The sequence below is a fragment of the Lagopus leucura genome, unplaced genomic scaffold (assembly GCF_019238085.1).
Source record: "Lagopus leucura isolate 7727_CA_CO unplaced genomic scaffold, USGS_WTPT01 Super-Scaffold_100002, whole genome shotgun sequence".
NCBI lineage: Eukaryota > Metazoa > Chordata > Aves > Galliformes > Phasianidae > Lagopus > Lagopus leucura.
The window spans coordinates 43,964,588-43,990,366 of record NW_024962263.1 but is presented as its reverse complement, the minus strand read 5'-3'; the positions used below and the strand labels follow the sequence as shown (position 1 = coordinate 43,990,366).

Genomic DNA, 25,779 nt, shown 5'->3' with positions numbered 1-25,779 from the left:
TTTTTATAACATATTTTCATTGAAAATGTATTTCAGGCATATCTATCACTATTATATTCATGGACCAAAAGGAAATGAAACTAAAGCTGTAACAAAAGGTGTAAGCCCATTCAACAACATTGACATTGAGGTAAGAAATTTCATGTCTATCTTTAAAAATTCTTCTTTTGTGACAACTTGTTAAATATTGTGCCTGTTTCTCTTTATTTTGAACTATAGCAATCTTTCAAGATACACGTGCAATATAATTCTTTTGAAACAGTGTTATTTATCATTGCAGTGCATTAACTAATTTATTTTGCTAATGTAGTTAACAAAAGTGTCAGAAATTCTGATTACTGTGGGTGTTTGGTTTAAGGAAAATTTACTTGCTTTGGGTTTTTTTTTCTAGATTTCTATGTTTGAAAAAGGAAAAGTACCAAAAATTATCAATCTTAGAGAGATAAAAGATGATATGCAGACACTGTATATAAATACTGCAGCAGATAGTTTCGAGTTTAAAGCACTTGTTGATGGAGATGGTATAGTGGAAGGAATAATCCGATACCATCCTTTCCTGTATGATAAAGAAACATTCCCTGACGATCCATGTTTTCCAAGTGAGTATAATGCTTATTGATGACAAGGTTATCTACTGCAGACAGTCCTACTACTCTGAGTGTTTTAATGAAACAGAAACATTTAAATTGAAGCATCAATTCTGTGATAGAACTGTACCTGCCATCGTTGGCTGTTGTGGTAACTTGCACATGTAAATACTCATCTTTCACGTAGCTCCCTCTGCTGTTAAATTACAAATAGAAAATGAAATCTGGTTGAAACATTTCCACTTTCCTAACTATTAGATCTTTGCTATGAGCGTGCCGATTCAGGACACATTAGTACCAGAATACTGCAGTGAACAACATATAAAATAAGTCCTAAATATAAGATTTGTTTTATCCAGTCTTGATTTCAGATACTAAGTGTTGGGAAAAAAAAAAAAAAATCACCACCATGTGAAATTATTTTAACAAAATAAATTATGAGTTTAATAGTGATGAGATTTTACAATACTAGAAAAACAAGGCTTTACAGTAAGTGGTGGTAAAGTATTATTTATTCAAATTATACTTGAAATTTTGAACTATCCATCCCCTCTTTAAAATTTTCCTTACACTTTCTATTTGGTATTTCTTAAAGAAAAATCTGACATCCAACTTGGTATCATACACTGCTATGTGTCTAATGTAAAAAGTGTAGATAATCCTTAACTGCTGTGTTGTTTGATATTATAATGGTTTTTTAAGGATGTTATTCATATGTATTCTTCTAAATCAAGGATTAAATGATGATGATGATGATGACGATGACTGCCTAATAATAGAAAAGGGTGCCAGAGGAAAAAGGCCTATTTTCGAATGTTTTTGGAATGGAAGATTAATTCCTTACACAACTGTGGAAGAGTAAGTGGTAATCAGTTTCTGCAGTGTAGACTAATCTCTTTCGAGAATGTAAACACCTTTATTTGCATAGAAAAGGATTTTAATGTCCATCTTTTTTTCTTTTTAAGTTTTGACTGGTGTGCTCCTCCAAAGAAGAGAGGATTGGCACCAATTGAATGCTACAACAGGATATCTGGTACATTGTTTACCAATGATAAGTTTCAAGTCAGCACGAACAAACTCACTTTCATGGATCTAGAGCTGAAGTTAAAAGACAAGAATACACTGTTTACAAGAATTTTCAATGGACAGGTGATTATTTGAATCTATATTATTGCTTGTCACAATCTATATTGTGACAGTCTGTTCATGTCACTGATTATTTTTCTGTTTCTAAAGAACTTTAGCCTTAGACACTCCTGCAGAACTTTGTGGCAGATGCTTTTCTCAGTTACAGTGTGTAGCGAAGCTGACTCTTTAAATCTGAAAACATAAGATTTAGTCTTTTATTTCTTTATCAACGATGTTATTTAGTTACTATAAGTTTTTGTGGGAAGACTGTCATAGAAGGTATATAAGCACTAAGGAAACACCTTCTCTGTCATAGAAGTGATAAAAGCATAGCTGCCCGAAAGTATTGTAGCATTAACAGGCTGAAGAATCTAGTTTTTTGAGTAGAATCTAGTTTTTTGAGTACAGTATCACTGTACTCCTCAAATTGTTCATACTTTGGAGTTTGTCAGATTTAAATGTAAAAATATATTAATTATATATATTTCTTTTGTAATCTGTTTATAGGAGCAACGAATGAAAATTGATAGAGAATTTGCTTTGTGGCTCAAAGATTGTCATGAGAAATATGACAAACAGATAAAATTCACAGTCTTTAAAGGAATAACTACACGTACTGATTTGCCATCCAAAAGAATGCAGAGCCCTTGGGCCATGTATTCCTCAATAGAGTGGGATGGGAAAACATTCAAAACTGGGCAGCTGGTAAGTTATTTGCTCACTCATGTAATTTTTTTTGTTTGTTTGAACCCTATAGAAGGCAGATACAATACTCTTGATGCAGAATAAATGTATTGAATGTAGTTGTTATCTTCTCTTTGCAGGTGAAAACCATTAAGACTCTTCCAATATTCTATGGAAGTATTGAGAAATTTTTTTTGTATGGAGACCATGATGGGGATATATTTGCCACTGGTGGAGAGGTTCAGATTGCTTTGGTAAGACAGCTGTGTAAAGGATTCTCATGTCTGGTATACTTATGGAGTTTGTAGTCTTAATCGTAGATCAGACTTCCTTTTAAGATTTGTTTTTTGTTTGTTTGTTTGTTTTTTTTCCAAAAACTTTTGAAAATTCTAAATTTTAGCACAGTGGTCAGTGGAGTCATCAAGAAGTATTTGATAGTGTTTTGTATTATGTTTATGTTTATCTCTCTGGTCCCTTGATAGAGAAATTTTTCTCTCTAACGTATTATAATCTGTCTGTTTTTAACTGGATGTAATTTTTTTTCCAGGAACCTCAGGCATTGTATGCTGAAATGAAAACTGTTCCAATCTCAAAACTAGACAGAACTGTGTCTGACAAAGCTGTTAAAAAATATATAGAGGATGAAATGGCGAGGTAAGCTTTGAACTGTGTTGACTTGCTTGTGCAGTTCATACTAAGAGTTTTAGTATTTTTTAAGCATCACAAAAATACAGTTAGATTTATTCCAAGTGAAAGGACACTATCAAACTTTTTTTTTTCCCATAACAGAGCTTCATATACATTCTGTTCTTTCTGTCTTTCACTAGACTTCCAGACAAATTGTCAGTAACTTGGCCTGAAGGAGATGAGTTATTGCCAAATGAAACAAGGTTGGCTGGTACACCAATAGGTATAGTTGTTTTCCTTTCTGAATACTAAAAATATCCATTTAATTTGTGTTAGAAACAAATGTACAGAAAATTCCAGTCACTTGTAGGGGGAGCATGCTTTAAAAATCCTTCATTTGTTCCTTTTAAATACAGGGGCATTAAGAATAGAAATTCTGAACAAAAAAGGAGAAGCAATGCAAAAGCTTCCAGGTACCAGCCATGGAGGTTCAAAGAAACTTCTTGTTGAACTCAAAGTTATTTTACATTGTAAGTACTTGAGCCTATTTTAATTAGCCTTTATTGTTTAAAAGTGCATGAAGTATATTTGCTTGTGTATATACATATAATACATATTGGAGTTTGGTAGACAAACACAGCTTTTAATTTGAAGGACGGTATCCCATCAGAGATTCATGTAGCAATCCAAAGCCACGTTGCACAAAATGACCATTGCCTCAAATCCAGATATTTAATGTCTGAGTGTTGCATAGAAGTAGAGACCAGGCTTGTTTAGTGCGTAACAATGTTAACTTGAACGTCACTTGCAAATTTGAAGTATAAAAAACTTAGAGTTGTTTCCTCTTTCAGAGCAAATCAGAATATAGCACTCCTGCCTTAAAAGCTCAGGTCTTCTCACTAGCTCTCTTTCAAGAACCCATCATTTTTGTTGTCATCTTTTGTGCATCGGTATGCACAGAATATTATACTTCTTCACAGTAGAAGTGAAGAAATTTACCCTGTATGTAAATTTGCCCCTTGGATTATGGATCTACAGTGGGACAGTACAAGAAGAAAGGTGAGCATCTTCAAAGTGTGCATCTTGCATAATGCATAAACACTTTGTTTAGCTTGATGGCAGCTGACACTGCAGTATGAAATCTGCACTTGAGAAATTCTCTTTTTTCAGTGTTAATGACTGCCACAGTTGAAAATCTGTACAAATATTGTTACAAATTGTAAATATATGTAAAAAAACCCTCTAAATTCTCTTACTGAAAAAAAAAAAAAAAATCAGAACTTTTTCTAAAAACCTAATCTTCCAGAATTACACATTCAAAGAAAGAATCTAAGAGAGCAGGTAGCTGTTGCTTTGTTTTATGTATACAAACTGATAGAAGAACAGGATATGAAACAGTTATTTGTGCTTACCTACAGTTATTTGCACTTACCTACAGAATCAAATATACCTTTTAGCTACATTTCTTTTTATTCTGTATAGTCTTGTTGTAGTTGCCTTCTACATTTATTCCAAATTATATTTGAAAAGCAAATACATTATTGCTTCTTGAGAAGTTTTTAACAATGTTACTCCTGCATGTCTTTGAGGCTATAGCACCAGTTGTTAAGTTTTGTCTCTGAGTTTCATTATTTTAATTCTTGGCTGTGCATTCATGCTGCAGATATGTCTATAAAGAAGATAAAATAATTTGGTGCAAAAAACCAAATGTTTTTATTTTCCTCAAATATACTTCCAGTCAACTTATTTTTAGCATTACTCCCATTTGAGGTACTTAATCTAAAGTTGATCAGTTGTTAGTATGGATGATGGCACAGCCTTGAAGTACTTAACAGGGAGCGTATAACGAAAGAGTTAATAAAATGCAAGTTTACAAACCTATTACTTCCATTTAATGTGTCTGAAGTTTTGAATTAAAATAGGATTAGATGTGGAATTAGATTTTCTAATTACTTTTTTTTTAAGATGTGATTAATGTGATTTATTGTGAAGCTGAATTTATGTTTCTTAGATTTGATAGTGACGTGTTTTTATGTGATGGAGAATTATGTGTAATCTGCAAATATGTGTAGCTAAGTGTTTATTTTTCAGCACCTGCTGGGAATAAAGAAATAATTTCTCATATAAGTCAGCATGGAGGAAAATGGCCATACTGGTTTAAAAAAATGGGTGAGTTAATAGTTGCGATGTTTTCAGCTTATTCATAATTCTCCTTTTTTTCCTTTATAAACTTATTTTGATTTTCCTTTAGAGAATCTTCAGAAACTTGGGAACTATACTTTGAAGCTGCAGGTAGTCTTAAACGAAAGTAATGCAGACACTTACGCAGGAAGGCCTCTGCCATCTAAAACATTTAAATTTGCTATTGTAGGTAAGAAATTTCAGCCACACCAGTTTTCTTTTACTTTTTGTGTTTGTTTAGTATGTTATGTATCCAAGTTATTTTTGTTTTAGTTGAGAGAGATAATTGCTTTAAGGTTCTAACTTCTCTCCAGAAATTAAAAAAAATAATAATAATAATAATAATAATTATAATTATAAAGGAGTATACTACTTCTAACTAATATTTCATAGGATTTAAAGCAATTTTCTGTACTTTTGGTTCCTTTAATTCATCTTAAGTAGTATCTTCTGTTATTTTCTTGCTAAATTTAATTTAATTTGCAAAAAATCATTAACTCTGTATTGTTCATCCCCTGTTTAATCCTATCATGAAGACCTATTCTGTTTTATATGTGTGTGTGTGTGTATATGCGTATATATACACACAGTGCTTACATACAAATGTAATCAAAACATCAGCAATATACATACATGACGAAGACAGATCTTCCCTTGGCTTGGGCTCTCCAATTTGAAAGGAAAAATTTTCCTCAATTCTTTTGCCATGCAGCAATTTTGTTTCCTTTTTCTGAGGTGGTAAAAAACAATGTGAATTTAAACTTAGGAAAGAGCTGGGGGGGGGAGAGAGTTAACAGTATCCCTGTGAGGAGCTGCTAAACAGGATTGACAAGCAAAGGGCCTGGAACAATATGACAAAAAAGGAATCACAGGGTCTACAAAATGGAGCTTAAGCAGGCTGTGACCTCCCTCATATGCGTGTAAGCTCCTATGGAGTACACTAGTGGACAAATCCCCAAATGCTTTCTGGGAAATCAGCATCCTGAGGTGCCAAGAAAAAGGAAAAACTTTCTATAAATGAATACAGAACCTTCTTAATCGCTATTTATTAAAACAAAAAGCAAATAGTAGAAGTTGCAGAACTACATTCGTATTTTAAAAAATATTTTTCGATGGTATTGTGGCTTCCCACAGCACAGCAGCCTGTGGTTAATGGTAACTTCAGTCATAAAAAAAATTAAATGAACAGATCTCGTTGGAAACAAATATAAACTCTAAAAATCTAAAAACTTAATAAGTTGGTACTTCTTATATAAGAGATATAAAAAGCAAGTATTGGCTATCTGAATTTAGTTTTTAACTTGTTATTGAGATTACTTGAACTTTTTCGTATCTTCTATCTTGAGAAACGACTATTTGAAGTCATTATTTTTGGCCTTGTTTTCTGTTGTTTCAAAGCAACCATAAATTCTCCAAATACTTATTTGAAAAACTAATTTTTATGTAACCTTATGTGTGTGTAGCTTCTGAAAATTCAGACCAGAAGAATTGAAATGTGAATAGAAATCACCAGCTCTTTGAAAGTATTTTATTTAACAGTAAGGTGTTTTTCATTGATTACATTTCTTCCTGCTAGGCTTAAAAGCTAAAAGTAGTCAAAAATACTCTTAAAACTGAACTACTTAAGTTAATCTGTAGGTTTTGCTTTCTTAATTCAGCACATGTTCTTTTGCTAATTAATCACACTGACAATACAGAAGTTCTTTTACTGTTTTTCTGTCAAAGCATTTTATGGTTTTATCATATGGTTCTGAATTTTATTGAAATTCTAAATAATATTGAAATGTTGAAGTCTCTTAGTTATTGTTACTGTTCAAGTAGCTTTGGCCAATACGTATTTTCCCTTCCCTTGTGATTTTTCTCTTATCTGATGCGAAATACATTTGCTGATAACTTAATCTGTAGGTAGTGATAGTTATGTATTTGATAGTTATGTATTTGCTCAGGATTCTTTTTCAAATAATGCTGACTCATCTTCATCTCTCAAATTTGGTGTAGCTGTAGGACAAAATTTTTTTTTGCATAAATGAGTTTTACAACTAAAGGAAAATTATAAACCATGATTTTATTTACAACAATATTTCTAAATAGTTTATTTACTTTGAGGCTGAAAACCACATGTTTTAACTGCAGCATTAACTAAGAAAAAGCCCATGAACATACATAATTACTTCTAAAAATGTATTGTTATTTTCTCTTAGAGGGCAAAGCAGAGAAATTTTCAGTGGGTCTTTTGGAGCTTCCTTTTCGGGTTGGAGTACCTTTTAATATTCCTTTGGAATTGCAGGATGAGTTTGGTCATGCAACGCAGTTGACAAATGAGATAAAACCAATTCTTGAAGCTAGGTAATTCAATTATCTCATCATCCTTTTTTGATGGTTTGGGTTTGGAATTTTTTTAGGGGTGGGGAGCGTTTTATATTTTTGTTGTACTTCTTGTAAACATTATAGCAATTTTTTGTGTTTTGTCTGAGTGATGTATACTTGTAACATTAGTTGGCTGTTATTTTTGTTGTTATTGCCATAGGGATATCTGCAAGTATCTAGTATATATCTTAGTGGAAAATCTTATTGAAGAATTCAAACACTCTGTTCATTTTTTAAATTGGTTCTGCTTTTTTCTGTTTTTTTGTTTTGTTTTGTTTTTTGTTTCTTTTTGTCGTTATTGTTGTTTCTTTTTTTAGTGGATTGACTTTGCAATATGAAGAGTTAACTGCAGGAGCAAATTGCATCATTAAGGGTGTCACTGCTAAAGGCTGTGTAAATAGTTGCCAGGGCAAGGTATGCTAATGAATTCAAACTTGAAGTATTATTTTTAAGAAACAAGTTGCAATTGCTCTTTCTTTGGATATTTTCTCATGATTTCTTATGGCTGTACCCACAGCTTTGCTCTACTGGTGACACTGCCTTAGGGGTGGGCAATCACACTGCATTTATGGTAGAGTGTACTCAAAATACTGATTCAACTGTCTTAGTTCAAACTTATACTGAAATTGGTTTAAAATATTGCTGCAAGGAATCGGCCTAGGCCTCCTTTTGCTTCTCTTCCTTGGCAGGCCAAAAAAATTTGCCCAATCGCTTTCTTTCTAGCAACAGGCTGTTAATGTTACAAATTGTTATTAGGCATATGAAAGACATAGACCAGGTTTATGAAACTAAAACCGTACAGCAACAGTATTTCTGAACTTGAAAGAATGGTGCTTCATGAGTTGCAACAAAATGTTCTCAAATTTATAATACATGAAAATCTTGTATTTGCAGTGCAACCAGTTTTAAATGAGTGCTTTCAAGACTGTTGAGCAGACCATTTCATTTTCTAGCTGTCTTGTGAATATGAATTTTAGGGTTGGAATTCTGCAGCAGCAGTTGTATTTCTAATGGTCTTATTCAAATGTGAGATGGATTCCAAATGTGGTGCCTTTCTACTGGCAATCAGCTAAAGAATAGTGAACGCAGAGCTTGCAGACCTTTTCTTTAAGCCTACTTTTTTTTTTTTTTAATGCTTTTATCTACCACAACATGGTATGTAGACAGAATGCTTTTGTCTACAACAACAAAAACCACAACGTATAGTAGCTTCAGAACCTTGTAGTTTATCTTGCAAACCCTGAGTTTCACATCTCTGGGAGTAATAATGTGACAAAACAGATTCTAGTGCAGTGGATAAGTCTTGATTGATGTAACTGCAAAAAAATTTGTGTAGATCTCTGAAATTAACGTTTATATGGATTAACATCATTTTATGAAATAGTTTATGATCTGATTTTGTTTATGGTTAATACTAAAAATATTCTTTTCATTAGAACTTTAATCTGAAGGTTACTCTTCCTGGATTGAAAGAAGACACACAAATTTTTAAAATAAGATTGCAGCCTGGTAAGAATCCTTTACATATTTGGTGAATTTGTGTTGAACTTTGTTCTGAAACTATTAATAAAATGTTTCTTCTCACAAGGAGTTAGGTATTTAATAAGGCATTCAATGAGAATATTTGGACTCATTGAAGTGATTGCTGAAATTAAATAAAGCTAAGAGCATGTTAATCTTGGCAGCCCAGTTTTGTCCATTGTTCCGGTAGCTGAAATTTACCTGCTTGAGATTAACTTTTTTAATATGTTTTTATAACCTAGCCCCTCTGAACGAACAAAATTATATTTTTTTCTTCTCAATCTTATTCATCGTTCACAAGTTCACAAGCCTGTTAAATTGTGCTAACTTGCACTGACCTGCTGTCACTGTAGAAGTCATGTTGTGAATTAGTAAATTCTCCTGCAGTTTCTTACCCCAACAAAGGAAGGGGATGCTTTTGCAGTCGGGATTTAGTTCGAGATCTTTCGTGTTACACATTGACTTTATTGTAACACAGGAGAGGAATATTGAGCTCTGTAGCTCCACCACCCTTACCAGATTTATTGTTCTGTGGGTGGCTTTGATACTGAAGATTTCTGTACGTCATTACAGTTATCCGTTTTAACCTGCTTTTGTGGCTGTTGTTTTTTTTTTTTACTGTTAGTTTTTGCTTTTTAATTCATATACAGTAGTTTGAAGGTTCATTTTTGACCTTTCTATTTATTTCTTATTTTTTATTTTTCTTACTACCTTTCTTATTTTGTTGAGAATATGTGTATTTCAAGCTTTGTTAGACCAACAAGGCACTATTTATTCCATTATTCATTATTACTTGGGCCGTTAAGGCTTCATGTAGAAACAGTCACTTGGAGCAAACTGGCTTGAGATAGACTGTATTGCTTAATTGTTTACATTAGGCTGAAGGCACCTTCATTCCTTATGAGAAGCTTCTGCTTTTGTCAGTCTAGACATACAAAAATCTATGACCTCTTTCTCTTATTTTAAAATTGATAAGACTAATTGTGTGTTGATGGGATAGATCTCTTTTAATAGCTTCACTTTACTATTGAAGTAATGCCATAAAAATCTGCTATGCTTTTCTTTACATGTAAGTTGTAGCTCTGATGGCTTTCGTAACGAAACTGCTGCGTGTTATGATTGTTCACGTAGCTCAACATGAATATCTTTGTTTTTCACGTCAGGAGAAAGTTTCAAGTTCTTTTTAAGAATGTGGTTTGGTATAGTATGTAGACAGCACTGCACTGTCTTTACACCTTGCATGTGTTGAAGCTCATCTTTTCCCAAAGAGTGGCAGGTGATACGTATTAACGGACAGACAGCATCAAGAAGCTTTTTGGCTTGTTATCATAGATATCTTGGTATCTTTTGGTATCTTGGCTTTAAAATGCTTTTCAAGATAGCAAAAACTGAGTCTAGTGGGTTATCTAAAGTATAACCACTGTTCTACAATTGTTCTTTTTACAGGCCCTCCGTATCAATTGAAAGTAAAACCAGATTCTGAAATTCTTAAGATTGAAAATGGTACAGCCTTCCCCTTTCAGGTTGAAGTGTTGGATGAATCAGGCAATATAACAGCACAGCCAAAACTGATAGTTCATTGCAAGGTAAATTGTATTTTATAGTATTTCATAAGGATTTGATACTTTAAAAGGACTAGGAAAGGAACCTACTTTGACATATGGACAGAATTAACATCTTGAATAGTGCTTTTAGAATGTCTGTAGCCTTATGGCCCCACCTGTGGCTTCCTTGCATCGTCCGTTTTGATTCATTCAGCAAGTTTCAAGATTGTAGGAACCTGGACATAAAAATGGAAGAGAAAAATGATGTGATGATACATAACTATGATTTTAAGATGCTTTAGATTGTGTTTTCCATATACAATGCTCAAATACATTTTGGGAGGAAAAAAAACTTCAGACAATATACTTCTAATTTGCTTAAATATGAAAATGCAAGTTTGCTGCTAATGCAAGTCTGCTGCCTAAGGAATAGTGATAACATAATAATTGTAAGCATTTAAACTAATCAGAAAATGTGCATGTTGCTGTGCTTTTATAGATCTAAGTGTTTTGGACAGAAGAGTTTTTATTATTTGTTTGATTTTTAGCTCAGGAAAGTAAATTTTTAATTACAGTGAAATCAGTCGTCCAGCATGGACAGATAAACCATAAAAATGGTTTTCACAGAGTACAATCTTCTTTCCTTTTCTACTTTATAAGCATACATTCTGTTCTTTTAAAGTGGGTCTGCAGTAGTGTGGTGACAGATTAAACAGACTTTTAAGTATCGCATCTAACACTTGGGTGGTTTGTGTTTTTTCTTTTTAGAAAACTTATCAACTTTATTAACTAAATGGAATGTTTTGCCTGAATGGATAAAGAGGCTAGTGTGTATTCGTATAAAGTATAAAGGAATGGTACAGATAGTAAATTTTTCTATTGTTCCTTTCTCTCATACACCTCTTTATCACACGGGGAAAAAAAAAAATAAAAACACTTTCTCTTTCTCATTACTTTTTGTGATTTGATGAAAACTAAAAAAAATCTGCAAATAATCATATGTAGCTCTGGAGTTGCACAAACATTTTCTGGAATAATTCTTCTAGTTCTGCAAAAGAAACCTGAAGTTTAATTGTATGTTTTAAATAGTTTTTAGGTGCTTCAAACCTACCTGTGTATTCTGTGGACTGCAGTAATGCAGGAACAAACATTTTAACTGGCCCAGTCATACACGTACTGAATATAAAGAAAGACCAGATGCTCAAAGCAAGGATTGAAATACCTGTAAGTATTGATCAGAACATTTGGATGAGGAAAAGACTGGAAAGTATTTACTATATTGTCTTGCTTTTAAACCAAAGTTTTGTAAACTAACTTAGCTTCTAAAAGCCACTATTTTAATTCCATAAGTCTGAGAATCATATCTGTCCTTTTTCATCTCTAGTAAGCCATAAAAAGGCAAAGCAATTCCATTTTTCTTCATCTCTCACACTTAGTATTTCAGAACTAAGCATTATTTCTGAGAGTTTAATTGCTGATTCCTTCTGTGAAATTACCTTTGTTGCATGAACATTTTAGAGCCAGAAGAAGCACAATAAAATGTTTCCCAAACCTTAGAGAAAATGATATTGCATATATTTTTTCTAAAGGTTAGAAATGAATATTTCAGTCTTTAAGCTTGTTGGTCTAGATGTTGTTTGTTTTTTGTTTTTATTTTTTTATGTTATTGAATATCCCAGCTCTCTGGTAATCAGGAGAGCCACACAGCAGAAGAAAATAAGACTTTCAGCATTTTACCTTGAAAATGGTGTAAACAAATAGTAATGTGGTAAGATAATGTACATGGCATGTTTTTTTGGATTAGTCTTAAATAAATATTTTGTAAATTGTTCAAAAAATACTGTAATATATATAAAGCATTTTCTAAGCAGCATCAGTTCCAGTTCTGGCATATTCTTTTTATTCGCTTTTGACAAGTTAAGCTAGCTTTGTATTTGGACAACTGTTCTCACTTAATAATCTAGAGTAATGCCGTAGATATATTATGAAGGAAATATTTAATAATTTATATATATTTGATATCTTCATGACATTTGTCTCTTTTTCCCTTCCATCCCATGTTTAGAGTTGTAAAGATGTGCCACCAGTGGAAAAGATGATTAAACTTCTTCCAAGCAGTCACGTTGCAAGACTGCAGGTCTTAAGTATGAATGGACAAAAAGCTATTCAAATTAAACATCAGGATGAAATCAACTGGGTTGCTGGAGATATTATGCACAACCTTATATTTCAGATGTATGATGAAGGAGAAAGGGAGATACATATAACTTCAGCTATGGCAGAAAAAATTAAGGCAGGTATTTTTGAAGAAACAGTATATAACGCGGGAATTATCTAGTGCTTCTCTAAAATCCCTGGGCATCAGAGTATCATTCCAAATAATATTCCTCAAGACTGTATTATTGGGAACTTTAATATCTGCTTAACGAATTCATGAAAAAATGATTTTATTAATATTGTGTTGTTAACGAGATCAAGACATTTAATGTAGTGCAGAATAATGCTTAGGGTAGCATTATGAAAAAAGGTGGTTTCCAGCTCTCAGTCTGGAAAGAAAGTAAGTCAGTAATAAAATTCTAACTTTAAGATCTGAGGTTTTCCCAGCTTTAGGAATATTGAATAGACACTCTTTTCGTGAAGATTTTGTCTGTCTGTGTATGTACATGGATCCTAATATAAAGATAGAGCTTCACCATGTATGTGACTTTTTGGTAAGGTTTTTCTGAATCAGGTCTTTCTTAACTCAGGAAGGTGCAGTGAGAGAAGCTTGTTTTATATTGAGAGTAATTTGCGTCTTTGGCCAGAGAGCTCTGGCTTATCTTTTAAAAGGCATTACCTCTATTTTGCTTCAGCATGTTTAGAATGACTTCAGTTGTAGTAATTTGCTGGTCATTAATAAATTTAATTTCTGATTCATTTAAACAATTATAATTTTAGGTTAACTGGACACCCAAAATTAACAGAGAACAGTTGATGCAGGGATTGTTACCTGATGTGAAAGTACCAACATCAGTGAAAGATGTACGGTACTGTCTAATAAGTTACCTTGATGGCCATGTGTCTTTGGAGAGTGCGTTTACAATCAGGTTTGTATGTCAAAATGCATTTTGTAAATTATTATGTCAGGAAAGGGTTATAGATCTGTTCTGTTGGATATAAAAATCTTTCTGTGGAAGCTGAAGTAATGAAATCTGGTATCAGGAGAGTGTTAAAGCAAAAAAGTTCACAAATGAGAACATTTGAACAATGAGAACTATGTGAAGGATTCCACTGCAATCTGTTTATGCCAGTCCTGATCACTTTTTAAACTATTTGTATTTATACTGAAGGAGATGAAAGTTTTTGAAGACACCAACAATCAAGTGCTAGCTTACAGGATTTTTTCAGTCATGTTGTTAACTAAATCACTGTAGAGTACATTGTTACCATTGCTGTTTTGTATCCAAAGATTTATCTAGCCTAGCAGTAGATACCTATATCTGGTATCTTGGTCAAAAGTGACTAACTTTAAGTCAAACTTTAAAATCACCTGTTTATCACTTATTGAGTCTCAACAGTTAGCTGTGCTTACCGTATAGTTTGAGATGGATCTGATTTTTTAAGAATTCAGAGCTTAAAGCTTGTAAACTGATGTCTTTGATGCTTCACTGTTAGAAGCAGATAAAGTTTCATTAAAGTTATACTTTTTGCTTTCTTATATGAAGAACAGAAAAGCAATCTGAATTGATACTTTTCTTGCAAGGAAGTAGAGTAGTGGATTGTTTAATTTTCTTATACATTTTAGCTTATTGGGGGAAGGCAGTCTCAGATTAGGGAGCTCTTCTTCAGGGCTTATTCTGTTGTAGTTGTACAAATTAATGGGGGGTAATTCTAGTATGATTTTTAAATGTCTCAAGTTTTGTAAAAAACATTATGTTATTGTTTGAATAAGTTAATTCTCACATAATTTAGTTGTTGAATGATGCTAGTTCTGAGGGAGCCAGCTCATAACTTATGTTAACCGTCATTAAATAAACCAACAAAAAGGCTAGGACTGTTTAAAAAGCACCCCAGAAAGTATTTTGAAGAGCCTATTTTATAATGTGCTCTGGCTAAAAAATTTAAAACTATGTTAGCTGTAATCAAATCCTGAAGAAATTCTGCGTGTGTTTTCATAGCAAGACTTTGTTACCTTTGCAAGTACGTGTATATAATGTATATGTGTATTACATGCACATACGTATACATGTATGTATATGTAATAATGTGTATTAACATTCATATGTATATTAATATATACATACATATATATATATATATATATATATATATATATACATATGAATGTTAATATATAGACAATTGTATGTTACTTTGGGGATGTGCTTTACTTGTGGTAAAATCTTACTTGTGGTAAAATGCTGGTAGGCAAGCTATTACAAATAAGATGCTGTCTTTTGTGCTGTTAGGAGTCTTATGTAGCCTGCACCTGATAAACTTGAGGTAAAAGCTGCCATGTAAGCTTTATGTGCATCAGCTATGGTGCTCTAATACATGGAAGGGTAAATTTAAACAAAACCAAAAAACCAATCACAAGTGGATGGTTACTGCTGCATTCTTTGTTCTGTGTTCTAGTGTGATTAGCTTGATGAAAATGATTATAAATACATTTTCTTGTGCTAACTTAGGCCACTTCCTGATGAACCCAAACACATTAAATGCAAATTAGAAGGGTCAAACACACTCCAGTTGGGGGAAGATCTACAGGGTGAAATTGGTGAGTATTTACATATTCTTCACTTTACTGTAAAATGCATTTCTATTTCCTTGCCAAGTGCAAGATCCTGAACCTGGGCCATGGCAATCCCAAGCATAAATACAGACTGGGCAGAGAATGGCTTGAGAGCAGTCCCAAGAAGAAGGATTTGGGGGTTGGTGAGAGACTTGACTCAAGCCAGCAATGTGCACTTGCAGCCCAGAAGGCCAACGTTATCCTGGACAGCATCAAGAAAAGCATGACCGACAAGCAGGTCAAGGGAGGTGATTCTGCCCCTCTGCTTTGCTCTTGTGAGATCCCACCTGAAGTCCAGTTCTGTGGCCCGCAACACACGAAGGACATGGAGCTGTTGGTGTGGGTCCAGAGGAGGGCCATGAAGATAATCAGAGGGCTGGAGCACCTTCATGGGGACTGGCTGAGAGAGCTGGGGCTGTTCAGCTTGGAGAAGGGAAGGCTCTAGGGTCAGTACTTTCAGTACTTGGAGGAGGCCTACAGGAAAGCTGGGAAGGGACTTTGTATAAGGTCATGCATCAACAGGATGAGGAGAAATGGCTTTAAACTGAAATTGGGTATATTTGGACTAGATATTAGGATAAAATTCTTTACTGAGAACTGATGAGATGCTAGAACAGATTGCCTGGAGCAGCTGTGGATGCCCCCTCCCTGGAAGCATTCAAGGTCAGGCTGGATGGAGCTGTGAGCAATCTGGTCTACAGGGATGTGTCCCTCCCTATAGCAGGGGGGTTGGAACCAGATGATCTTAAAGGTCCCTTCCAACTCAAATCATTCTATGATTCTAAAACCTTGAAGGCTAAAATAGCAGTCAGATTATTTCAAAGGCATGGCCTTCAAAATGAAGTATTTTAAAGTTAACAGCTTAGCCTAAGAAAAGCACGATGTTAAGGGATCAGTCTTACTGTTCTTTGGTTTTTGCACATGGCTGCTCCAGACTTTGTGAACATAAGAAACGTTTAGATGCTTCAGTACTGGCTTTTTATTTTGTTGGTTTTTACTTCTATTTATTTTGGTGTTTGTGCTGTTGGTGAAAAATGACTCGTATCTTTTTTCTTCTTCAGGTAGTGTGCAGTGCTTTAACAATGTGTCAATTACTTCTAATAAACATAAGACATTTTAAATAACTTCTAGAGATTAAGAATTAGTATATTTTTGTAGGACATTAAAAGGTTGTTTTTGAGCACGTATAAGCACACAGAACAAACTCTCAACAGGCTAAAAATTGATTTTCAATTTAAAGAATTTTTTTTAGCTTTATAGTGAGAAGCAAATTTGCTCAAAAAGGAAGTGGGAAGCACAAATATTTGTGTAGCATGACTAGGTAGATCTATTTTTTTGCACTGAACTTTGATGTGAAGAGTGGAGGCATTATCAGCATACATATGTAAGATGTCAGCATTGCCCAGTGACAGGACAAGAAGGAATGTGCACAGCTGCCCAGAAACTGTGGCATCTCCACCTTGAAAATCTTCAGAAGCCACCTGGCCATGGGCCCGAGCACTCTGCTCTGGGTGGCCCTACTAGGGCACAGGTTGGGCCGGAGAGCCCTGCCCACCTCTGCCGTTCTGTGAGTCTGTGATGGTCATGTAAGTTTTCTATGTATTACATGTGTGCATTGTGTACATTTACATTCTGTATGTTGCATAGTGTTTCATTAAAGCAGCTGCCAAAGTTGTAATAAATTATGCTCTTTTTAATAGATGTAATGATCACAGATCAGTATGGAAATCAGGTTCAAACAGTGACATCTGCATGTACAGGTTACCTAGGAGTTGCAGGGCCTGGACTTGATAAATCAAATTTGCAAATAACTTGGCAGGTAAGTAAGATACTACATAATTTATTTCTGTACAGCCTATGTGAGGTAATTTCTCTTAATTCTTTCTGTCAGAATTGCACCAAAATTGTGTAGAGACAGTGAAATTAAATGCTATGTGGTAAGCATTATAAAGATAATATTAAATTTTTATGATCCCATTCTAAGGAACGGAGTGGCATGTGTTAAAAACCTTATCACTCTTGCAGCTATACAACATGATAATCAGGTCACTTAAAGCTGGAGTTAGGTTTGCTTTTGTTTCCAGTCCATTGTTTTATACCTTTTCTTCTTTGTAGTCTTTTGTGGCTTTTTTTGTTGGTGGTTATGTAAGTTTTGTTGTTTGGTATTTTTGTTGTTGTTGTTTTGTTGTTTTTTTTTTTTTTAAATGGTGGCTTAATTGATTTTACAATCCTTTGAAGAATTAACTATATTCTCTGCCATAGCTGAATTTAAAATGTTCTCTGTACCTTTTAAAATGCTAAATATAACTGAATTATACATAATTTTTGCATTGAAAAGCAGGCCCCTGAGAAATGCTTGAGTTTGAAAATTATAATTTCTGACCTAAGAAGTCCACTTAAATACAAATTTTACTCTAATTTAATTTTTAGTTAGAAACAGCAGATAGTGTCTAGTATGCATAAATATTAAAATACAGTAGGAAAAGGAATGAAAAAAATATACTTCCCTTTTTCTGTTCTTGATAAAATTTTATTTTTATTTCTCAATAGGAAAGTACATTTACAATGAGAGTCAAAGGCATTCGATTTAAACCTTGTGCACTTGGAAGCAAGGAACTGTGCTTTGCTTGGCGTGAATTTTCTGATTTTCTCAGAGTAAATTTAACTGCAGGATCACCTGCTAAATTGCAAATTGTGGATTGGCCAGAGTTAGAAAAGGTAAATCAATCAGTTTTTGTCTTGGTGGGGTGAGGGGTTAAAGACGTGACTGATAAGCAAGTCTTATTTACAGATGCAAAGATGAAAACACTGACTTGTTGATATGATACTTCCGAAGACTGTCAGAATATGACAGCTGTAGAGATACTTTTTTGTATTTTGTTCATGACTGTCTAACACAAGCAAAATTATTTTGCAAGCCAGTTGTGTAAGCATGTCTTAATGGGACGGTAAATACAAAGAATTTATCAAACAATAGCCAATTAAACACATTACCTTTTAAAATTACATTTACTTTAGGGTGAACTAACTAACGTATCTGTTCATAACACTGTATTCCTTAATTATGTCTTATATTGTTTTTCCTGTCCTGTTCACCTTTCTATGTAATGTTTTCTTTGGTGCAGCAGTTTTGCTGCAGGCTGGATCTACTGTTTGCCAAAGATGCTGTCTTTAATAATGGTTGACAGCTCATCTTCCTTTACTTGTTACTATTAGATGTAGGACAACAACCTCAAATTTACTTAGAATTTTTTTGTGTTTACAGTCAGAAAGTGGACTACTGTACTTTGTCAGATGGGAATTTTTTGAACTACCCTTTATTTGTTTATTTAAGTTATAATGCTGAAGTTGCAGCAGGAAGTAAAATAGGTGAGCAGCAGCAGGTGCAAAGGTTGAAGTGTTGGGAAAATGGAGAAGGAAACTACTGAAGAAAATGGAAAACCAAAGGGAATGCTGTAACTGTTTTTACTCTAAGAAGCTGCCGAGGTCAATCAAAATACAAGAAGTTATCAGCCATTTGCTCCTTTTGCAAGTAGGAAAGTGTGCATAAGCCTCTTCAGGAGCATGTCTTTCCTTTGAGTTGTGTCAACATGAGTGACATGTTAAATTCAATCAAGACATGCATCTGATAATGACAAGAATGCAAATGGGGGAATTCTAGAAAGGGCTTCAAGAAGTTCTACAATTGTGGCATGACCTATCTGTTACAGGAGGCAAAGAGTATGAAAAAGGCACACGCTATTGTTTTGGGTGTTCTTGATGTGCTGTGAATGTCTGATATATCTGAAACAGAACAGAATAATGCCTTTGTCTATCTTCCAGCCTGTTGCAGTGATTAATGGTAGAGAGTTGCTGAAGCCCCTTATTGTGCAGCTGTGTGATCAGTGGGGAAATCCATCTCCTGAACCTAATGTCAAAATCAGCCTTACAAAGAGTAGCAACCTAAAGGTAAGCATAGGTCTTACTTTGTGAAATTTTGTTCATGTAACACAGATTGGTATTTTCTACAATTTCTTCTTCATTGTTAAGACATTTTTGGAAAAAAAACAAATAATGTAAGGATGCAGAAGAATAATTAATCTCATGTGATAGTAATTTCAGTGAACAATGTAAATAGCTCCCAGGACAGATTCCTCAGCTCCCTTTTATCGTAACAATCACAAGCATAACAAAATTGCTGTAGTCTGGTATCCAGGTGTCATCAGTGTACTTTCCTATTCTTCTGTTCAACCTTTCTGCAAATTCTGTGTGCATCCCCCACTTTATCTGAGGTGACTTAATGAATAAAAATCATGACGTCTTTCAAAGTGGCAACCAAATCATTCTTATCTGTGGTTCTTTTGATTGTGGTTCCTGAATGTATGGCTGGTGGTCTCTGCATAAACTAATTAGCTGGTCTGCTTCTCACTTGATTATCCGTGAGAAGAGCATTGGCCAATCTAAAACAGTGAGAGTGCATTATCTAACCCAGAATGAAGCAGTTACTCCCCTTTCTGTGAGCATCAGGTGGCACGCATATTGGCCTATACCAAGAAAGGAGTTTGATAGAATTCATAATTCATGAACGTTTTCCTCAGTTCAGCTATATTACTATTACTCGTCTTAAATGTTTTCTTTTTTTCTAATTATATTGCTTATTATTATTCAGGACACTTCTTTACATCTTGGTTTTCATTCTGTCTCTTACCCTAGAAGCTTTGCTTATAGTTTAGAATTTTTTTTAGCTTGCCCCCCCCGCAAGTGTGTTTATGAAGGCAGCTGCAGCTCTGTGAAGCTTCTGATTACATTGTTCTTGAGAGGACATACAAACTTGACAGTAATGCTCTGTGATGGCAGTGCCTAATCAAAGAGACTTTGTGGTGGTATGCTGTATTTTCAAACGTTATGCCCTCTTCCAAGGAAGACTGGCAACATGCCTTCAAAAGTCTGCATGCCCTTCGTCTACACTCCTTGAGTTCAGCAACAGTGGAATGATTTCTGAGTGATACTGTCATACGTTAGTGGAGCAACTACCTGCTTATTTGCTAAGCAAACATTAGATCAGTATTCATGATTATCTTGACGAATGTCTTTAGAGAGACACGGAATTGTAGGTGTTGGAAGGGACCTCTGGGAATCATAAAATCTAATGCCCTTGCAAAAGCAGATGCCCTACCGTATGTTGCAGGAGAACTCTCTTGCCCTGGCATTTCAAACAGTGTGTATGCACAGTTTCCCCAAGGTTATGAAAAGCTTCTGCGAACTTAAATTCTCAGATAAGTTGTCCTCTTACATTTCACGACTTGTCCTCTAAGTCTTGTAAACTTGGTAGTGTGTGGTTGCAGCATGCATTTTCTGTACTCCATTCTTTGTGCTATGGGTACGAAACTAAATGAGTGTGGATCAGCAGTAAAATCTCTGCACTCCTGTGTGCAACCCAGTAGTGGAAATGTGCAAAGCACTTGTTTCTGTGATGTGCAGCAATGTCAAATATAAAATGATTTTGCTAAACTGAGTATAGTCTTCAAAAGAGTATATGAAATGACTGACAATTTTCTTAGTGTCTCTAGGAAATCAAACTATATTTACAGTTTTACCTTCCATTTGAACCATTAAGTACACGTTTTTTGCCATTGCATTTCTGTGATGACGCGGTAGGAAAAATTCATGCTTCCATAGCTAATCCATTATCAATCAACACTTACTTCACTTACTTTTTTCTTTTTTTTTCCTTTAGTAATTTCGTTCATGTAAATTACTGGTGTGAGATTTAGGAAAGAAAACAATTTTGCAAGAGGATTGCCCACTTCACCTATTCCAAGTATTTTATTTTCATGCATACAACTAGACATTTAGTCTTCCAAAGTTTATGCTGAAATAACAAAGGGAAGACAATTTAATGCCAAATACTGTTCAACGACAAACTTTTGCATGATTTTGTTGTGTTATGTCATCAATGTAAAAAAATTGATTTCCCTCTTTAGAGAGGAATTCATTACACAAGAGCTCAGAGTGTGTCCATGGCTTCCTATGCCGTCCTCTAAACTTTAAAGCTGCTATCTGAGGTTCTTCTGATACACTGACAAGGCATTTCTTAGGTAAGGCTAAGACAGTGCACATGCCCATTTTCAGAAGAAATAGCTTCTCCATACTGTTAGGAATGTGTTAATACTATCTAAAATTTACCACCTGTTTCTCTGAGAGGATAGATTTTATGAATCTGCAATCCTGGCATCCATAGTTTCCAGATTCTCTGGTTCATAGGAAAGTACAGTGATAGCTTCTCTGCTGTTAAATTTGCAAGGACAAGTGTGACTTAGTGGTACTGTCAATCGTAAGATTTCACTTTCAGTGCGAGGGGAGTGAGTGTGGCAAAGACAGGGAGCATGCTGATCATGCATCTTGAAGAACACCAGTGAGTAATGGGGAGTTATTTTATAACCATGGGATTCAGCCAGAACTCCTGTAAGTCAGTGGCAGAATTTCCATTGACTTCAAAGAAATTAGAGCCAAACGTGATGAAAGTACTAGGCAAACAGGAAATGTGTAAGGCATTTGTTTTGTGCTAAAACAGTGCTGACAAAAAGTCACTTATTAGTGTTTGGTTAAATGCCATTTGTTTTGGTGTAGAGATTAGCTTTTGTTTGTCGTAGAATATTGATTAGTGAGGTATCATAATTCATAACTTGTAACACTTGTAAGTTGCCTAGCAATCTTACTTCTTTTGACAGTTTGACTAGAATGGGGAAAAGGAAGGAGAGCTAGAGATGCTTTTGTTGTTTTTACTGAAGTTTAATCATTCTTTAATTTTTGCTACCCAGGAACCTCCGTGCAGACTGGAAAAACACTGAAAGGAAGTAAACAATTAGTAGAAGGTTTTAGAATCTGAAAACATACTCATATTAATATGTATTATGGATGACATGATAGTATTAATAGTAGTTAAAGAAATAACGTCTATTAAATATTTAAACCTATTAATAAACAAAAATATCCTCGTTCAGGTAAAGTGAATGTCTTCAAAAACTGACAGAGAAAATTCTGAAGCATCTTAATGCCATATTCATGACAGTGTATCTTTCCCTAATTTAGAGTGCAAAAATTCAAAGCAACCTTTATTCGCACGGAAAAATAGTACGTAGGCAAATGAGATATACACTTTATTCTAAGACTTGATAGTACTTCTGTGTCACTGAAAGAATAAAAAATATTTTTTTTGACAGATTGTTCCTTCAAACCACCAACATAGAACAGATGACAATGGTAGGGCTAACCTGGGAGTTATTAGTATTCATGCACCTAGGTAAGTAGTGAAAATTATGTGAAAAAACTGAATTCTGAAATGTCGCTTGCTAGATATATTTAAGCTGCGCATTTCATATTGCACCTACTAGGAAATGGTCTAGAGATAAGGGCAGGCATTTATTATTTAGATGCTGGTTAAAAGCCACTTAGTGAGCTTTAAGAAATTAAATGCTTAGCTAGGTAAAAATGGATGGCATCTTCTTTCTTCTTCTGAGAAGCTGCTGCTCTATAATCTTCTGAAGTCTAGGTTTTCTCGGCATGGTAAAACACAGCTTATAATTGCCAAGCAGTACCCAGTGTATGTGTAAATCCTTTAAAACATTTCAAGTTTACAGCCTTTGAGTGACCAGAACTAAACATCATGCTTTTAAAATAGGAACATGTTTTAGGAGTATTGAAACTCCATTTCTAGGTGCTAACCGGTGTTTAAAAAATTAGGTAAATTGTCTGAATTACAGTGAGGAAAAACAGAAAACAAAAAATATTTTCTTTTCAGTAGAAATAATGAAGTCTCATTTCCTGCAGGTTTGTGTCCTCTATCTTTTGCTTCTTCATGTCTGTCTGGATGCACTTTACACGCACATGTCCTGTCTGACTTTATAATTCTTTATTCCTTTATTCCCCTCATGCTTATAGATCTGCTACTCACCTTCTGGAACCCTGAGGCTTGCTTGATAACACTAGAGGTTTTTTTTCCTGCATCTTACTTGAGCAACTTAAGCTGCTATAGCATGATTCAACACAACCTATGGCTAGTTTGGGGGTTATGTGTAATTTTTATTTTTTTGTGGAGTGGACCCATATAGCGAACAGAAACATTGTTCTTCCCATAAAGAAGAAAATGACTAGGGACTCTTTCTTCTACCCACTTACTATTTTCTAGAAAGCTGTAGGTGAATGATTTGTGTTCTGCATTTCCATTTCCTCAATTGTAGTAATACAGCTTTTTTACATACTCCTGGCCTTTTACGATTTCGGTCTCTCTTTTAACTTTTGAATCAACTGGCCTGTCTCAACTGGAAATATATTTAGATGGAACAGCCTAAACTTTGTTTTCTTTGGAAAATGAGTTGAAAGCTATTTTTTTGTTTACTTGTTTCCTTTTTTCTTAGTGAATGCTAAAGATCAGAAATTAGTAGGCATAGAATCATAGAATATTCCATGTTGGAAACGACCCATAAGGATCATCAAGTGCAACTCTACAGAAAGGACTACCCAAAAATCATACTATATGACTGAGAGAGTTGTTGAGGTGTTTCTTGAATTCTGGCAGAATCAATGGCGTGACCACTTTCCTGGGGAGACATGCTTATATAAGACACAGATCTAAATAGTTTTGAGTAATTTTAGACAGTATTTCCATTTTAAAAATGTAAAATATCACCAATAAAAGATTGGAAGATTCTTTACTGGCTGACAGGGACCAGGAAGAAGTTAATCGAGTGCCTACTGTAGAAAAGTTTTATGGGAAAGGTGTGTTGAGTGTTTTGTTACAAGTACTTAATTTCCTGAAGAGAAATACTGATTAAAAGTTGGTCATGCTTAGCTCATAAGAGCTTTACTTACAAGACCAGATTGGCTTTCGATAGCTTAAAAGCTAGCACTAAGTGCTTTTTCTTCTGAAGTATTTTACGCTAATTAATATTTTTGCATTCGTACCTGCAGGAGTTAATCCGTAACAGTATTACAAACTGTGTTTGTAAAGTTCAGAACTTGGTGGATGGTAAATTAGTTATCAGTATATTACTGGCTGCTAGAAACCACTGTGTTCATTGGCGGCATCCTACCTTCTTAGCACAACCAAAAGTGGCTGGGGAATACAGCCAGCATGCAGTTATTATATAGCAGCGAAGTCATTATGTGCTAGCAGTGCTAAATGTGTGTTTAACACATTCTCTCTTTGGAAACTGTCAAAGCAGATTGTTCCTTAGACAGCATTTTAACTAGTTTAGCTTGCTTTCTATCATACTGTCTTTCACAACTTACAGCAGCTGCACTTGCTAACATCTTACAGATAGACAATGAAAGGATCAAGCTAATGAAATATTAAAAATTAAATTTAATAAGCTATCATAAGAGTATCTTAAAACCATGATTTTACTTCATTCATATGTTTCTAATTTCATCTTAACCCTTCTGTTTTTTCTCCCCTTTACTACTGATATCTTGAAGTTCTCTTAAGATTTTGTTTCTTATGCTTTCATGTACGTGATTCAGATTTGAGGTATGTTGATAGTTGTCTTTTCAAAAGAGATTTTACAACTGTTTTTATGATTTCTTTATATTTCAGGGGAGAGCACACTTTACAGCTTAGAGCTTCATACAACAAGATTGCATTAGAGTGTCCTGTTATTACATTTAATGTCCTTCCTGATCCTGACAAGCCTATCCGCTTGAATGTTAAATATGACAAAAATGCTTCTTTTCCAGCAGGAGGCACCTTTCCCGGTAAGTATAAGGATTCTTTGATAGAAGCCAGTCTTCCAAGGAGTTCAGGTCTCTAGCTACCACTATTTTTCCATGTAAGCAGATGTCGCATTGCCTTCCACATTACTGACCCTGACCAGGTCAGGGCCAAAGAACTATTACAGACGGATACTCGTGTACTAGTTCTGCTCACTGTAGAGGTATTCTTATGTGCAATTTTATAAATAAAGCCAGTACTTCCATTCTACACAGTTAAAGGAATGGAAGACTAAGTTGGCTGCTTTCATGAGACAGCTAAAAGATGAGAAGCATGGGAATAAAAGCAGCTGTCATACTTCTTCATGTCTTCCAATGGTACAGTGGAAATGGAAGCTAACTTGAGAGAGCCATGGACAACATGGAAGAGTGTGCTTTTTCAGACATCACTGAGTTTGTAGTACTTAAAGATTTAAGAATAATAGAGAAGTAACTAATACATAAAACATGTTTTCAGGTGTAGTATGTGCAGTTTAAGTCAACCATGTTTTGAGAGAAGAAGACGAATAGACGACTTCTTCAGGAGTTAAAATTGTAAACGTGATATTAAATTTTGGTTAAAAAAACAGATTAAATTCCTTATTAACAATCTCATATTTAATTAGCATCCTAATTATTGAAT

The 25,779-nt window shown here is 34.5% G+C and overlaps 1 protein-coding gene across 2 annotated transcripts in view; it reads left to right on the top strand.

The window, feature by feature from the left end:
* The window catches only part of SMCHD1 (structural maintenance of chromosomes flexible hinge domain containing 1), a 77,291-nt gene that overhangs the window by 26,900 nt on the left and 24,612 nt on the right, over positions 1-25,779 (top strand). For both annotated transcript variants that reach the window (XM_042869453.1, XM_042869454.1), the window contains exons 9-32: positions 37-130; positions 392-599; positions 1,322-1,445; positions 1,553-1,736; positions 2,223-2,420; positions 2,540-2,653; positions 2,947-3,053; positions 3,227-3,309; positions 3,443-3,556; positions 5,118-5,195; positions 5,278-5,397; positions 7,409-7,553; positions 7,892-7,988; positions 9,011-9,083; positions 10,542-10,681; positions 11,729-11,863; positions 12,705-12,932; positions 13,577-13,725; positions 15,307-15,395; positions 17,111-17,229; positions 17,961-18,128; positions 19,233-19,358; positions 22,613-22,692; positions 24,985-25,142. In XM_042869453.1, the coding sequence (XP_042725387.1) occupies positions 37-130; positions 392-599; positions 1,322-1,445; positions 1,553-1,736; positions 2,223-2,420; positions 2,540-2,653; positions 2,947-3,053; positions 3,227-3,309; positions 3,443-3,556; positions 5,118-5,195; positions 5,278-5,397; positions 7,409-7,553; positions 7,892-7,988; positions 9,011-9,083; positions 10,542-10,681; positions 11,729-11,863; positions 12,705-12,932; positions 13,577-13,725; positions 15,307-15,395; positions 17,111-17,229; positions 17,961-18,128; positions 19,233-19,358; positions 22,613-22,692; positions 24,985-25,142 (3,131 nt within the window). The remainder of the gene's footprint in view (positions 1-36; positions 131-391; positions 600-1,321; positions 1,446-1,552; positions 1,737-2,222; positions 2,421-2,539; positions 2,654-2,946; positions 3,054-3,226; positions 3,310-3,442; positions 3,557-5,117; positions 5,196-5,277; positions 5,398-7,408; positions 7,554-7,891; positions 7,989-9,010; positions 9,084-10,541; positions 10,682-11,728; positions 11,864-12,704; positions 12,933-13,576; positions 13,726-15,306; positions 15,396-17,110; positions 17,230-17,960; positions 18,129-19,232; positions 19,359-22,612; positions 22,693-24,984; positions 25,143-25,779) is intronic.